General features: G+C 36.6%; 1 protein-coding gene across 1 annotated transcript in view; it reads right to left on the bottom strand.

The window, feature by feature from the left end:
- VPS13C (vacuolar protein sorting 13 homolog C) overlaps window positions 1-14,980 on the bottom strand; it is a 1,402,311-nt gene that overhangs the window by 628,435 nt on the left and 758,896 nt on the right. The window contains 4 exon segments of the mRNA XM_053719302.1: window positions 3,068-3,167; window positions 3,452-3,544; window positions 4,563-4,792; window positions 12,251-12,489. Coding sequence (XP_053575277.1) covers window positions 3,068-3,167; window positions 3,452-3,544; window positions 4,563-4,792; window positions 12,251-12,489 — 662 coding nt within the window.

Raw genomic sequence — 14,980 nt, 5'->3', positions numbered from 1 at the left:
GAGCAATAAGCGGAGGTGTTCTAGTTTAAATTTAAATGCCAACGTATCTGAGTCTGTCTGAGGAGCAACCTTTCCCGAATCGGAAATTTCTCCCCTCAGACGGCACATCCCTCGCCCCCATTTCAGAGCGTTGTGAGTGTATATCGGATACGGCTACTAAAGCGTCAGATGCTCAGAATCTGTTCTTAAAACAGAGCTATTCACGCTTTGCAGGTAACACAGCGCAGTTTAGATAAAAACACTGAGAGGGTATTATCCATAACTGCCGCCAAGTCTTGCAAGGTAAAAGAGTTAGACGCACTAGAGTGCTAGGCGTCGCTTGAGCGGGCGTAACTGGTTGTGACACTTGGGGAGAGGATAATGGGCTAACCTCAGTAACGTCTGTCTGAGAATCATCTTGGGCCACATTTTTAAGTGCAACAATCTGTTCTTTAAAATGTATAGACATATCAGTACAAGTGGGACACATTCTGAGAGGGGGTTTCCACCATGGCTTCTAAACACATTGAACAAGGATTTTCCTTAGTGTCAGACATGTTTAACAGACTACTAGTAAGACAAACTGGCTTAGAAAACCCTTTAATCAAGTAAAAACACACTTTGTAAAAAAAACGTTACTGTGCCTTTAAGAGATAAAAAAGGCACACAATTTTCCAAAACAGTGAAAAATGCAGCAAACTTTACGAAATTTTCACAGTATGTACCTAAAGCAGTGTGGCCCTACCTGCCCTTAGGAACCAGATTTGTGGGGAAAAAAGCTTCTTATAGGCCCTCAAACTGCAGCAGGACCGTCCATGTGAAACAGCCTGAAGATCTAGTCAGTCTAACTGCGCCATCTGAGGCGCGAAATTAGGCCCCTCCCACCTTACTCCGGTGTTGTGAGGCCTAAAGAAACACTCCTAAGTGTTATAATAATAGCCATGTGGGTAGCAACCCCTGAAAGAAACCCAAAGGAACCTCAAAGTGTCTCAAAAAACGATATTTACTAGTAAAAACCGTTTGCCATAAAATAGTGTCAACCAGCCTAAATTAGCCCTGTTCTGTAAGCTTGTAATTCCATACTTAGTCTCTGAATAAAGCTTACCCTCCCCTCATGGGGATCTCATCAGTCCTTTTCTAGAATTATCACAGTCTTGTCTAGAAATAAATGACTGAACATACCTTATTGCAGCCTAACCTGCAAACCGTTCCCCCCAACTGAAGTTTTCTGGTACTCCTAAGTCCTTTGTGGGAACAGCAGTGGATTTTAGTTACAACATGCTAAAATCATTTTCTCCCTGCAGAAATCTTCATCTCTATTCTGCAGGAGAGTAAATAGTACAAAACCGGGTACCATTTAAAATAACAAACTTTTGCTTGTAGAACAAAAACTACAAATCTAACACCACATTCACTTTACCCTTCCGAGAGGGACCCTATTGCTTAGAGCCGGCAAAGAGAATGACTGGGGGGTGGAGCTAGAGGGGGAGCTATATGGACAGCTCTGCTGTGTGCTCTCTTTGCCACTTCCTGTTAGGAAGGAGAATATCCCACAAGTAAAAGATGAACCCGTGGACTGGATACACCTTACAAGAGAAATCTAGTGTAATAAGTAGCAGTGAATGTAAAAGATACTAAGTATAGCTGAAAGTAGAAAAATCTAGTGCAATATGTAGCAAAAAATATAAAAGATACTAAGTATCACTAATACCTCTCATATAGGGATAACACTATTAAATAGAGGAAACTACTCCTCGTTAGTTTTAAAACTTGATAGGAATGCAGATATGAAATTCTGAATGCAGATAAAAAAATTACAAAATTAGTGAAACAACAAGCAAGTTAATGTAACTGTGCTGTGGACTACCCAAATCTGCTAAAATATCAAATACAGTGGATTGGCCAATCTGTTATTTACATATGAAAAAGGAAATACAATAAAATACAATACAAGTGTCCATGGAAATAAATATCCCAATTGGGAGGCAAAAAAGAGAATGTCCAGGAATAATCCCGAAATAGTGTCCTGAAAAGGGAAGTGAAGTCTCACTGTGATGTCCTACAGGTGAGTGGAAGACCCGGTGGTTCCAAAAGAAGAAAGAGGAAGGGGTATGTGTGTCCTTTCAGAGCGGAACTCGGGCTGGTATGTCGGGAACAGGTCTACACGTTTAGCCTTCAAACGAGGCCTTTATCAAGACTATACCAGCTGTGTTGTTATGTGCATATTTAAAGGCTAAATTAGCCTATAGCGTGTTGGGGGGCGCGGTTAAAAAGTGCGTTAAAGAATTTAATTTGTGAAGTATATCTGTCAGTTTGCTTTTTGACAGAGGTGGCGGTTTTAAGAATATTGTGGCCATCTTGGAAGTGGGCAAAAAGATACTCTTAGCCTTTGCGAAATATAGATGCTGATTGGATGGCATAATATATTAACGGGGTTAACAATATTTTATTGAAATGTTAAAGTCAGATATTTCAAACTAAGAAAACAATTTTAAAGTCATAAAGCAATTTCAAAGTTATAGACCGATTAAATATGGTTAAATGCTTTACAGCCCGAGTTTAGGTACAATTTAAAAAGGTGAGCATACATGTCAGGGATTTCTAAACCTGTACATCAACTCGAAATTACATGAGAGTTTTATTGATACACAGAAGAATTTAAAAATAAATATATGTACAAATTAAAGGCTGGAGAACCTATGAAAAGATTTCCCGCGAGGAAAACCATAGAATTCAATAGGTGATACTCTCTTCACATCCCTCTGACATTCACTGTACTCTGAAAGGAATCAGGCTTCAAAATGCTGAGAAGCGCATATCACAGAAGAAAATCAAGCACAAACTTACTTCACCACGTCCATAGGAGGCAAAGTTTGTAAAACTGAATTGTGGGTGTGGTGAGGGGTGTATTTTATAGGCATTTTGAGGTTTGGGAAACTTTGCCCCTCCTGGTAGGATTGTATAGGGATATACGTCGCTAGCTCACGGACTCTTGCCAATTACATGAAAGAAATATGTAATGCATTCAGTGTTTGCAGTTAACTGGTTTAGTCAAAACATACCCCCATCCAAAAATCAACAATATTGCCTGCTTTTGTTGTACAATACTTTTTAAAATTGTGCTGTTCAATTCCATCTGCCCCTGACAGGCCACAGCAAATATCATATTTCATGAACATAGTTAACCACTGCTTGGAAAAAAACAAAAACTATACAAAATAAATGTTTTAAAATCTTTTTAACACCATTTACTAGGTTTTGTAAATCCCTGAGCTGACCTTAATTTACAAAACCTAGTAAATTATGTTAAAATATTTTAAAACCTGTATTTTGTATAGTTTTATTCCAATGCAGAGCTTAATTATATTCATAATATATGCTACGATTATATATAAATATTCACTTTAATAACCCTTTTATGAACAAAACTCAAGGACTGAAAGACGCAAAAACAGACTTAAATAATATCTACCTTAATAATGACTTCTTCTAGGCTAAGGCTGGCATTTTGGGCACCCGTTACATCTCTTGTGCTTTCCAACTGCAACGAGCAGGGCTGTAGAACCTATTTATGGAAACATTTTACATTTTTTTCAGTGAACAAAATCAGCTAAATAAAGGTTAATCTTATAGCATACACACAGAACATAAAGAATACCGAAGAGACTAAGACCCAATTATCAAAAACTTGCCAACATTGAGAGAAACCCCATAAAAACGTTTTTAGTTTTTTAGCATTATATTGTAGTGTAAGTGTCTATCCTTTACTTTTCTAAAATTGTTTGAGGAACTGCGCAGCACTGAGGAGCATTTGAGAACTGGGTCCTATTACTCTGATAGCACATTAAAGCCAAGCATTTTAAAACATTTTATATTGGAAAGATGAAATATTAAGTATGATGTTAGTCTTTCAGAATATTTGACTATTTGTGCTAATTATGGTCAATATGAAATTTCATAAACAAATCTCCATTACAGTGGTATACTACACATGGATACTGTCTTTGTATTAAGAAGTGTTTAAAATACCTGTGTATCTTTATGTATAGGGATGTTTAATCATTTACTATATGTAAGCAAATACTTTTATTAACAAATAACTTCATACTAGATGTATGGCTGGTTATGAACTTTAGTCCTAACACTGCTGATATATGTTAGAACTCATTTAGAAATGATTACCACATAAGTAAGCTCACTAAGCATTCAATCTGTGTTTTACCAAACTGTGTCATAATATGTTTTTCATCTAACTTTAAGGTTTGGAACTCTCTTTTGATTAAGAGGTCTAATATATTCTTCAATTTATTATATAACTTTTATTTTACAATATTGTATTCTAGTTCATTTATCTGTTCTATGTGAAACCATGATCTCTTTCAATGGGTTCTTAAATATTCCTTAAGCTGATGCTTATTTAATTGACTGGTAAGGACCATGTATTTACCATAATGAAAATATTATTAAAATAATGTAAAACAATTAAATGATACTTAAAATTCACATTCTAGCAAACTTTTTTGTGTATGTGGCTTCTGATGCAACAAGAAGATACAGTAACATCAAATAAGGTGAACTCCTACCGTGGTCATGTTGCTTCCTCTTAATTCCCTGAGGAAAGGGCAGGCCAAAACTTTAAACTCCTTGACAACAGCTACCATCTTCTGCATTTGGGGCTCACTAGAAAACGCTATAGTGCCTTGAAAAGACACTGATAAGGCAGGGGCATCTGCTTTAGTCAGGCTGGCCACAAAAACAATTTCTGGGTCCATAATCAGTGCTTTAACACTCATTCTTTGCATCTCCTTAGACTCTGAGAAAGAAAAACAGTAACTAACATTAAAACATTTACAGAAGAAAACTGGTTAAAAACAACCTATTCAGTCTTTATTTTGTCTCTCAACTAAAAGATCAGAGAACAAATAGATCCTTTCATTTTTCTATAAACTCTGTAGGGTTATAGCTAGTTTATCAGAATTCCCTCTAATTATTAAAACCATATCATTTCTATAATAAAAAAACATTAGATCTCCTCTACACTTGCACTTTATTTTCCTAGTCCTTGTAATATAAGGGTTTCTGATAATCTAATCTCAAAAATTGAGGGCTAGATTATGAGTGGAGCTCTATCGTGTGCATGTAAGTGTAAAGCAAGTAAAAAAAGTGTCACAAAGCACATCAAAAATACATTTCAAAGGGGATGCTTCCGGGCTGCGACCAAGATGGCCGACTTACTTTAGTGCTCTGAGGGCTCACTGATTAATCCGCTGCGTATCAGTGTATATTTTCTCAATCCATACTCAATTTATGTTTGATCTGGACTAATATAATTTTTCTGAGCAAAGCGATCTGACAAGAAGCCTAAATCTCGTGTGCTAAGGTACCGGAACGGCAGGCCTGCAGTGGCGACGCACATGTGTCTGAGGCCTTTGCCTAACCCCCCCGGTATATCCGGGTATAACAGCCGTTTTGAGCTGTAGAACTGAGGGAAGTCACAATCATCAGAATTGGAGCAGAAGCAGCTTCTATTATATAATCTACACAATCTGTGTACATCCACCTAAACAGCGGTGAAGATCTGCCATGGAAACAATAATGGCCGCTATAGATGTGTGGGAGAGGGAGACGCAGTCTCATATCTGGAGACACTTTGAGGAGTTAGAACACGAGCTGTATAAGGTCCTACGGTTACCGATACCCACAGAGCCCCTACAGAGATCAGGGACACTAAACACGATAAGCATCGGAAATGGTTTATTGGCTGACATGACACAAGAGACCTCCACAGGACCAAAAGCTACATTGCCTATAGTGCGGATGGGGGAGGCCCGGATTCACCCGATCAAATCTGCAGCCGCAATAACGCTAATGGAGCCGCTCACAGACCAGCAGCTGTGCATATATGAGGAGTGCAGCCTGCAGATGGAGTGGCGATCCTTACCTACCAAGGATTTTAGACGGTATACAATCTTACCCTCTTTCTGGAGGAGCAAAGAGGTGAGAGTTCTATTCATCAGAGACCCGGTGTCCCCAATGGCTGGCCTAGAAGCGCAGACAGTCAGAAATTTTTGGCAAAAGGAGCCGCTAGACGATGCATCTGTGCGCACAGAACTTTCGGTATCTGGTAACCCCCAATACAGGAGAAGAGCTTTTGACTCATGGACCTTTCAAAGAGTAGGAGTCGGTTGAGAAGTTCAGTTCTGTGTTCTGTCCGTAAGCAACCTGTTTATGCTTATCCTATGAGACTTTTAAATGACTATATGATTTATTAGACTTAGAGGATCCCTAGCCTGTTTGAGATGCAAACACTGCAGTCACTGCTTACACCTTAACTCATGAGGCTCTGCCGGACAATATTGTTATTCTGCTCACAAAGTTCAAAATTGATATTTGCAGCTCATATAACCAGTTAGCTCTTTAGGGGGCTCCTAGGATTGATATTGCTAGTATGGGGGATGATGGGATGTAATTTCACCTGCGCTCCTTATTGTATTTTTCTCAAGTGGGGCAGATTTCTCTCATCCTACATTTGTGCAATTGCCTTTCTAGCATTTTTGATATGTATATATAGATAGCTTTAACTTGTTCCAATTTAAAATTGTTTAAATAACAAAGTCAGAGGCAGGTTATGTTAATGCTTTATCTGCACCTTGTTCCTTTGACATTATGCTGTGTATATGATTGTTTTACATACCTGCACTATTTAAGAGTCACCCTAGACATGATACCAAGACCTGGTTGGTACTTATAACACAAAATTGTTTATTTGGCCATAGGATAGTTGAATGTTTTAGAGGGATAATATAGCCTTTAAACAACAGTGAATGTCAATGCAGATTCTAAAAGGGACATCCCTCCTGCAGGTCCATATTGGAATCTCTATACCTCTAGCAGATGATTACTCTCATTCCTGATTATATTTCTGCTTTAATAGTACTGCAGACCATAGACCTTCCCTCATTGGGCACAAGAGTGGCCCTGATCCTTTACTAAGTCACAGGTTTTATCAAAGTTTTTCAGGTTAAGTTTATTTTGTAGATTTGAACCCTAAAAATTCAGAAAATGGAGATTCTCCTCAGGGGATCCAAAAGTGGTCTCCGTACTTTCAGATGCTACCTTCTTTGGTTCTGTTTAGAGTGTCATAAGGGTCCATGAGTGGCCTTCTAGATCATTTTGAAGGCACAGAACGTAACTGACATTAAATGTACTATCTAATTTATGATTGTTACAACATGTAATCACACTTTAACTAGGCAATCTAGTAAGTATTGATTGTATTTGTGGAACGTACCTATCTGTAAAACTTCTATTGACATGTATGCCTTGTTTACCTGTTAACGAATCTCAATAAAAACAATTACAAAAAAAAAAAAAAAATACATTTCAAAGTACTGTAACACTCATAACACTATCCTTTGCAGTCAAGTAGGCAAAAACATGAAAGATCATATGTATGCAATATTCATATTTAATAAAGTGTTATACTGTATATTTGATGTAAATATTTCACATTCCAATGTTCTGCACATAGCAGAATAGGTTTCTTTAGACATATATTTGTGCAGATATCAGATATATAATTGAATATCTCTTTACAAATAAATATATGATAAGAGCAGAACATTGTATCATGAAAAATGCAATATTATCTTATGTTGGGCTTTTATATAACCGCAATTGTGTTTGCGCGACTTGTAAACGTTAGTTTTCCTCCCAACGTTGGTGACTTCTGCGACTTTGCGAACGCGAGAGTGCCAACTTTCTACTTTCAACTCTTAATACATGTGTGAATCTGGGAGCACAAAAAAATTACTTTTAGAGGGATTAACAATCGAATGCGAGCGAAAACTACTGGTCCACTCGTAATCTAGCCCAGAAGATGGTATCAAAGGTGTCCGTAAAAACATCAGGCACAACTTGTATTTTCACTTATCTTTCTAGTTAAAAAGCAGATGATGCTCAACTACTACTGTATGTGAATCAGAGACATTTATTAGTGATTGTATTTTATTTGTCTCTACAGCTGTCTCTAGAAAAATGACCACCATCTATATTATCCTTCCAGTAAACGTTCCCCTATTCCCCTGTTAGTGATATTTTAGATGGAGTTTAATTATCAGTTGTAATGAAGATGCGCTTTAAGTTCATTTTTAATGTAGCACTGAAATTCAAATACCCCATGCTCTGGCCGCCCACTTAAAAAAAAAAAAAAAAAATTTTGTGAGCTAAAGGATATCTGTCATCTTGTCTTTTACTTTATTTAACCTGACTACTGTTGCTCTTGGTTTTGTCTTGACTTGTTACTGTCCACTGCTAATGCCAAACTAATCTGTATATAGAAATACATTCCAAAAACAAGGCTTTTATTGATGGCGATCTGTGATCAGCCTTCAACTAACATACAGACAGACTATACCATTCTCGTTATTCACTGGGGTTTATAGACTAGCAGATACATCCTGAATAAAATGTCTTCTTATTGTGCAAAAATTAGATGCATCTTTTAAACACGCTGTCACTTTTATGAAATCAGTTATTTGAGATTAGTAGCTTCATGTATCCTTCACACATAGTTAACTTGGGGCCTTGGTGGAGAGATCACTATTAACCTGCTCTTATTACACTGTAACCCTAAGCTGTTTATTTCTTACTCCTTTCTTAAAGGGACACTGAACCCAAATTTTTCCTTTTGTGATTCAGATAGAGCATTAAGTTTTAAGCAACTTTCTAATTTACTACTATTATCAAATTTTCTTCATTCTCTTTGTATCTTTATTTGAAAAGCAAGAATGTGAGTTTAGATGCCGGCCAATTTTTGGTGAACAACCTGGGTTGTTCTTGCCGATTGGTGAATAAAATTCACCCACCAAAAAACAAGTGCTGTCCATTGTTCTGAACCAATAAATGGCTGGCTCCTTAGCTTGGATGCCTTCTTTTTTAAATAAAGATAGCAAGAGAACAAAGAAAAAATGATATTAGGAGTAAATTAGAAAGTTGCTTAAAATTGCATGCTCTATCTGAATCACAAAATAAAAAAAACTGGGTTCAGTGTCCCTTAAAAAAAATAAAGTTAAAGCTGACCACCAAAAGAATACATTTTACTTTCATGTCCACTCAATCCTCACCAGGTTTCTCCTTTTTGGCAGGTGATGTTTGTAAATCAGTGACTTTTCATACAACCGAGAAGATGAGTTATTAAATTGCACCATTTATGCTCTCTTAGCTTACTTTTACTGCATTTTTTTACCCTCTCCATTGCTTATCACAATACCTCACTTCCTTTTTTATTCCCCATAAACTTAAATAAGTAATAACAAAATAAAGAATACATACACCACTAAGTGTTTGGAAAGCAATCAGACATTTTAGACAACAATTTTAAGGAACAAATATTACAGCTAGGAAAGGATGTTTATTTAAGAATAAAATGTAATGTATGATTTAATACATAAAATACACAACTGTTCATGCTGGCAATCAGGATGTTAGTAAGTCATTCATTATGTAAGGATATTCTACTCGTGCACTGCAGTAACATGTTAATTTATAGTAGCACACAATGTTCTGTAAGGAAGATGTATTGTGTCACCCACGTTTGGAAAAGGATTGTCACATGAGCTTGTCTGTTTACATGGCAGGATGCAAACAAAGGATTCTATTTCTGGATAAAGTTTGTTTTCCAATTACTAATTTCCTTTACGACACTACAGTGTTTACTGCAGAGCATGAAGGTTATACTGATGACCAAATCTGAATTAGAATTCAGCAGCTTTGCGATGCGACAGAATATTCACCCGTGCTTAATCAGCTAAAATACTAACACATTTTGATTGTAGCTTTCTGCATTTGTTTTTCTTTCTTTTTACAATTTAACAAAACTAAAATTCTAGCCATCTCTGTGTCAGCGGTGATAAGGTAAAATAAATACTAGATTACACTTTTTGGACCATATTAGGATGGGGGAAGATTATTTCATTTTCATGTTAATTAAAGGAATATTTTCATGGATAACAGTCTTAACTGTTAAAGGAACATGAAATAATTAACTTTATGATCTTAATAAATGCATTTTTCCTAATCAACAAAGTTGATTTCTAACTATCCTTCTATCTGTCTTTATTAGTATCGAAGTTTCCTCTGTAGCAAGCACTTAGCAGATACCCTTGCTTTAAACAACAGAATGCCAATACAACAAACAGCAGCTGCAGTGCCTGCTTGTTGCTGGAGAGAACGGCTGAAGTCCAACTTCACGTGTGTAGAATGTACTTACTCCTGTAAGTCAAATGCAAGATCCAAATAGCTGCACTAGGTTTCTAGTAAAAAACAATCTAGAGGTCAAAGGACATAAGATACCTGGATTTGATATTAAATGTTGTCTTCTACCTACCATCCTGGTGTATTCATATTAAATTATATATCCAGCTTATTGAATGGCCAAATCATATTGGTAATGTGTAGGGCGTACCGCCATTTATAAGACTACATCTTGGTATTCTAAATAGGTAGTAGTTACTCTTGATTCTTGATTCTAAAATACAGAACACAAAAACTGAGTTTAGAAATCATTGTTTCAAAACTTCTAAAACTCCAAGAGGATTATTGTCCTGGAGACCATTGGAACACAGAATTGTATTGACTGAGTCAAGGTAAACCAAAAACAACTGGTTGCATGGGGAACTGATACAGTTACAGACTAGAGAACTACGAGTGCTAAATATACAGGAATCATTTGGTTTACGATTATGCCAGAACCCAGAGGCTGATCATCTTTTCAGAGACCCTCATGGGAACACACCTCTAGTGGAACTGAATTAAATGTTTTTGTAGAAACATAGTATCAATGTAAGTTTCTGTAGCTCTTGAATCAACTAAGGCCTGTGTGTAAGTCTCTGGACAGAGTAGGTAAGAGTCTTGTATTTGAAGGAGGTTTAGGCTGGTGCTTAGATGTACTTATTTTGTTCCCTCTACGCACTGGCAGTCTCTGATCCAGTAAGACAATTTCTGTGGTGTTCTTCAGAAAGACAAACTACAGAAAGATCCATAAGTGTTGTTAGTGGAAACTTAGTTGTGGGGGCTTTAGAAGGGTTAAAAAAGCAAAGAGCCAAACAAATAAAAATGAGAATCAAAAGGGCAACCTCTTCCTTCATGCTCCTGCTGCTGTTCTGTAAGATGAGAATTATGTTTATTTCAGAGTAAAATAAATTTTTGCAGAAAAAAACTGTACTTTCTCAGTGAGCCTCAGAAAGATTCTCTTCAATTCTGTTTTAAATTATTTGTATATGCAATGGTACAAAATGTAAGCTTGTCTTAAATCAAGAAAAGTAGCCTTTTCTCCAGTGGATCGTCTTGGAATATCAAATACTTCTTGAAATGATATTATAACATGTTTCAGCATCTTCAAGTAGAAATGAATCAGGTTCTAATTAATGAAAATCCAGCTCTGTGCTTTGCTTTAAACAAGGAACCAATAAAAGTCACAACCGTGAAGTAGAAAATACTTTTGTTTAAAATTTCCATGACATTTTTTATGTTTCAATTATGCACTTGTATAACCTTGGTACTGGATCCATTGGCAAGCAGTGAAGGACGCTTCACCATGATATATAGCAAACAGTACCCGAACAGTTATATAAACAAAATACATACATGAATATTCCGCATATGCAGGGTCTAAATGTAGGGCAAGGGCAAGAGGCACGTGTAGAGATAAATGGTTTCCAAACTCATGAAAAAAGTCGTATGTTCACAAATTGGGTATTGATACAAAAGCAGAGTTGTGATCCGAATATAGGCTGAGAGTATTGTCGAGACATTTTTAAAATCAACATCAAATACTGCCAAATGTGGAATCAGCACAAAGCTACAACACAATTGTAAATTCACAGAAACAGCACTGAAACGTTGGGAAACAGTGTGACAATTAACAACTCACTGATGTCAGGGGTGTTTTCAGAAGACTGCTGAATTATTGTTGCACCCTACAGAAAGGGCAGCTTTAAACTATTCCAAAGTCTAATGCTGCTTAGGTAGACAGAAGAAACAGCAAGCTAGAGATAATGATTGGCTCTAACATCACAATGTGTTTGTTACCCACATAAAATATGTCTATTACTTTAAGACGTTCTTGCCAGTAATATTTAGAACACAAATATGTCCCCTAAAAAGGCGACTAATAAAGTATTTATACATACATTGTGAACTAAGCTTTGTAATAACTTTAAAGAAAGTAATGAATGCACATTTAAGAAATGTTTTCCAGTTAAACATTTACCTTTTTCTTCCTTGGGCTTTGTCAGTGCTTGCTTTTGCTGGCTTTGTACAGGTTTGTCTGAAGATGGGCTCTGTGGTATGGACTGGATGAAAAACTCACCAACAGCCATCAAGAACTCCACACTTGCACAAATGTAAAGTTTTTCCAAGATCGCAACAAGCGAGCGGTGCTGCGTCGTCTGCTTGTAGGTGATGTCAATCATGTTGCGCTCGGTGGACTTATCTTTCTGGTCAATCATTCTTTTAAAAAATAAAATAAATACATGTTATAGAAGAAAAGAAAATAATTTTTCTTAGCCTATGTCCCTGTTTACTCACAGACAAGGAAAAAGTGTTCTATACGCCTTCCAATTTTGGGCGAGATTACAAGTGGAGCACAAATTTATCGTGCGCTAGTAAACGGCCATTACAACTTGCACATTTGTGTGCGCTGGTATTACTAAATTGAGCTTTTGTTTTTTTGCGCTTAACTTGTAATCTGGCCCTTTATCTAGTACGAGCGCTTGATTATGTATGTCTCCTTGTTCATGTATAGATCCAAAACTCAGTAATTCTATATTTCTATACTTTTTTCAACTAAATGCATTGCAGAATTATATATGTATTATTACCGTCATAAATAACATAAAAGGAGTTGTGTAACTCAGTGATTTTTAACCTTTTTTTTGCCGTGGCACACTTTTTTACATTAAAAAATCCTGTGGCACACCACCATCCCAAAATTTAAAAAAAAATCACACATTGTAGCCTAATACAGCATATATATACACACATACACACAAACACACACATAATGTATGTAGTGTGCTGTTATGCCATGCCTCCTACAAACTACCCCTGCACTGGGAGTAAAAAACAAGCAAAGTTTAAAAAATATGTCACACTGTTGTCAGTCTGCCGTGGCACACCTGAGGATCTCTGACGGCACACTAGTGTGCCACGGCACACTGGTTGAAAAACACTGGTGTAACTAATAACCCAGCTGTCAGATCATAATAAATATATTAAAAATTTACAGGAACGTATAACAGATCTTGAGGATCGTTCTCGTCGCAATAATTTGAAAGTTGTAGGTTTACCAGAATCCAGTGAATTTGTTGACCTTTTACATTTTGCTTCTACATCTCTCCCGCAAATATTAGGGGTGCAACAACAGAATACTCCTCTGTTGATTGAAAGAGCACACAGAGTTGGTCCCCAAAGGAAGTCGCTGAACGGGATAACTAAGCCTAGGGCAGTCATGATCAAATTTCAAAATTATCAAGATAAAATGACACTTCTAAGATCCTATCGCAAAATTGACCTGGTGCAGATAGGAGAAGCTAAAATCTTGATTTTTCAAGATTACTCCAGTGAAACCTCCCAAAAAAGGAAAATTATGTCACCCTTCTGCACCAAGCTAATTAATGCAGGGCATAAAGCCAGATTAATTTACCCAGCCAAAATAATAATTGAAGACAAGGATGTCACACATACTTTGTTAACCGAACAAGAAGCTAGACAATTTTGTATGGATTTGAAAATTAATGTATAGATGAGGGAACGAATTAAAGTTGTAAATATATTTCTGGATTTTGTGAGATGTTGCTATTTGCTACATAAAGTTCTGTTTTTAGATTTTCTCTCCCTTTGGCCCCTTCTCTTTTTTCCTTTTTTTTCTCTTTTTTCTATCTCTCTCTCCCTCCCTGCCTCCACCTCCACACCTGATATAGATATGAAGAGTAGAAGAAATGATTAAGTGCGTCTCGTGGAACATAGGTGGAATAAACTCCCCTATTAAAAGGAAGCTAATTATTAAGCAACTAGGTAAACACAAACCGGACCTTGCCTTCCTACAAGAAACCCATCTTAAGGCTATTGAAGTAAATAAACTTAAATCAAAATGGATGGGCCATGTGATCGCCTCCCCCTGTAATAGGAAGAAGAGAGGGGTAGCCATCTTGTTCAACAAATGTCTATCTTATAGAATTCTGAAACATACTCTCGATAAAGAGGATAGATGGCTACTGGTCGAGATTGAGATAGGGAACACTAAATACATCTTTTGCAATATATATGCGCCAAATCAGGTAGATGTATTATTCTGGAATCAACTTATTATGATGCTATCCCAGTATATTGGACAAAATTTGATCTTGGTAGGAGACTTCAATCTTATTCCAACTCCATCCCTAGATAGACGTACTCCAAATAACTCTAAATTCTCTATTGCTAAGGCCAAAATATTTAGTCAGATATGTAATAATTTAAAGGTTCATGATATTTGGCGTATTAAACATCCTGACTCTCAACTATTTTCCTGTGAGTCTAAGTCTTATAGAGCGCTATCTAGAATAGACTTCTTTTTAATTTCTAGTGTCATGTTAGCGATGGATATTGATACTCATATTTCTGACATAACAATTTCAGATCACGCTATCATTTCTCTGAGCATAGCAATCAAGAATACGACTACTAACTTTGTAAATAATTTCTTTTTCCCCAACTATCTATCTCAGGATAAAAAGTTCGCTGATTGGTTAGGCCAGAGATGGCGGGAGTATCAATCTTTCAATAGAGAATATCTAGATAAAGTAGAGATTTACTGGGAAGCTGCTAAGGCTTACCTTAAGGGTGAAATTAAAGCCTATATGATTAAAAGGAAGAAGCAATTCAATGCCCGTGAAATACAGCTGGCTAATCAGCTTAGCAATTCTTATAAAAATTATATTAATAATACTTCTAAATCCCT

Source organism: Bombina bombina, chromosome 6 (genome assembly GCF_027579735.1).
Source record: "Bombina bombina isolate aBomBom1 chromosome 6, aBomBom1.pri, whole genome shotgun sequence".
Classification (NCBI taxonomy): Eukaryota; Metazoa; Chordata; class Amphibia; order Anura; family Bombinatoridae; genus Bombina; species Bombina bombina.
This window is presented reverse-complemented; position numbering and strand designations above follow the sequence as displayed.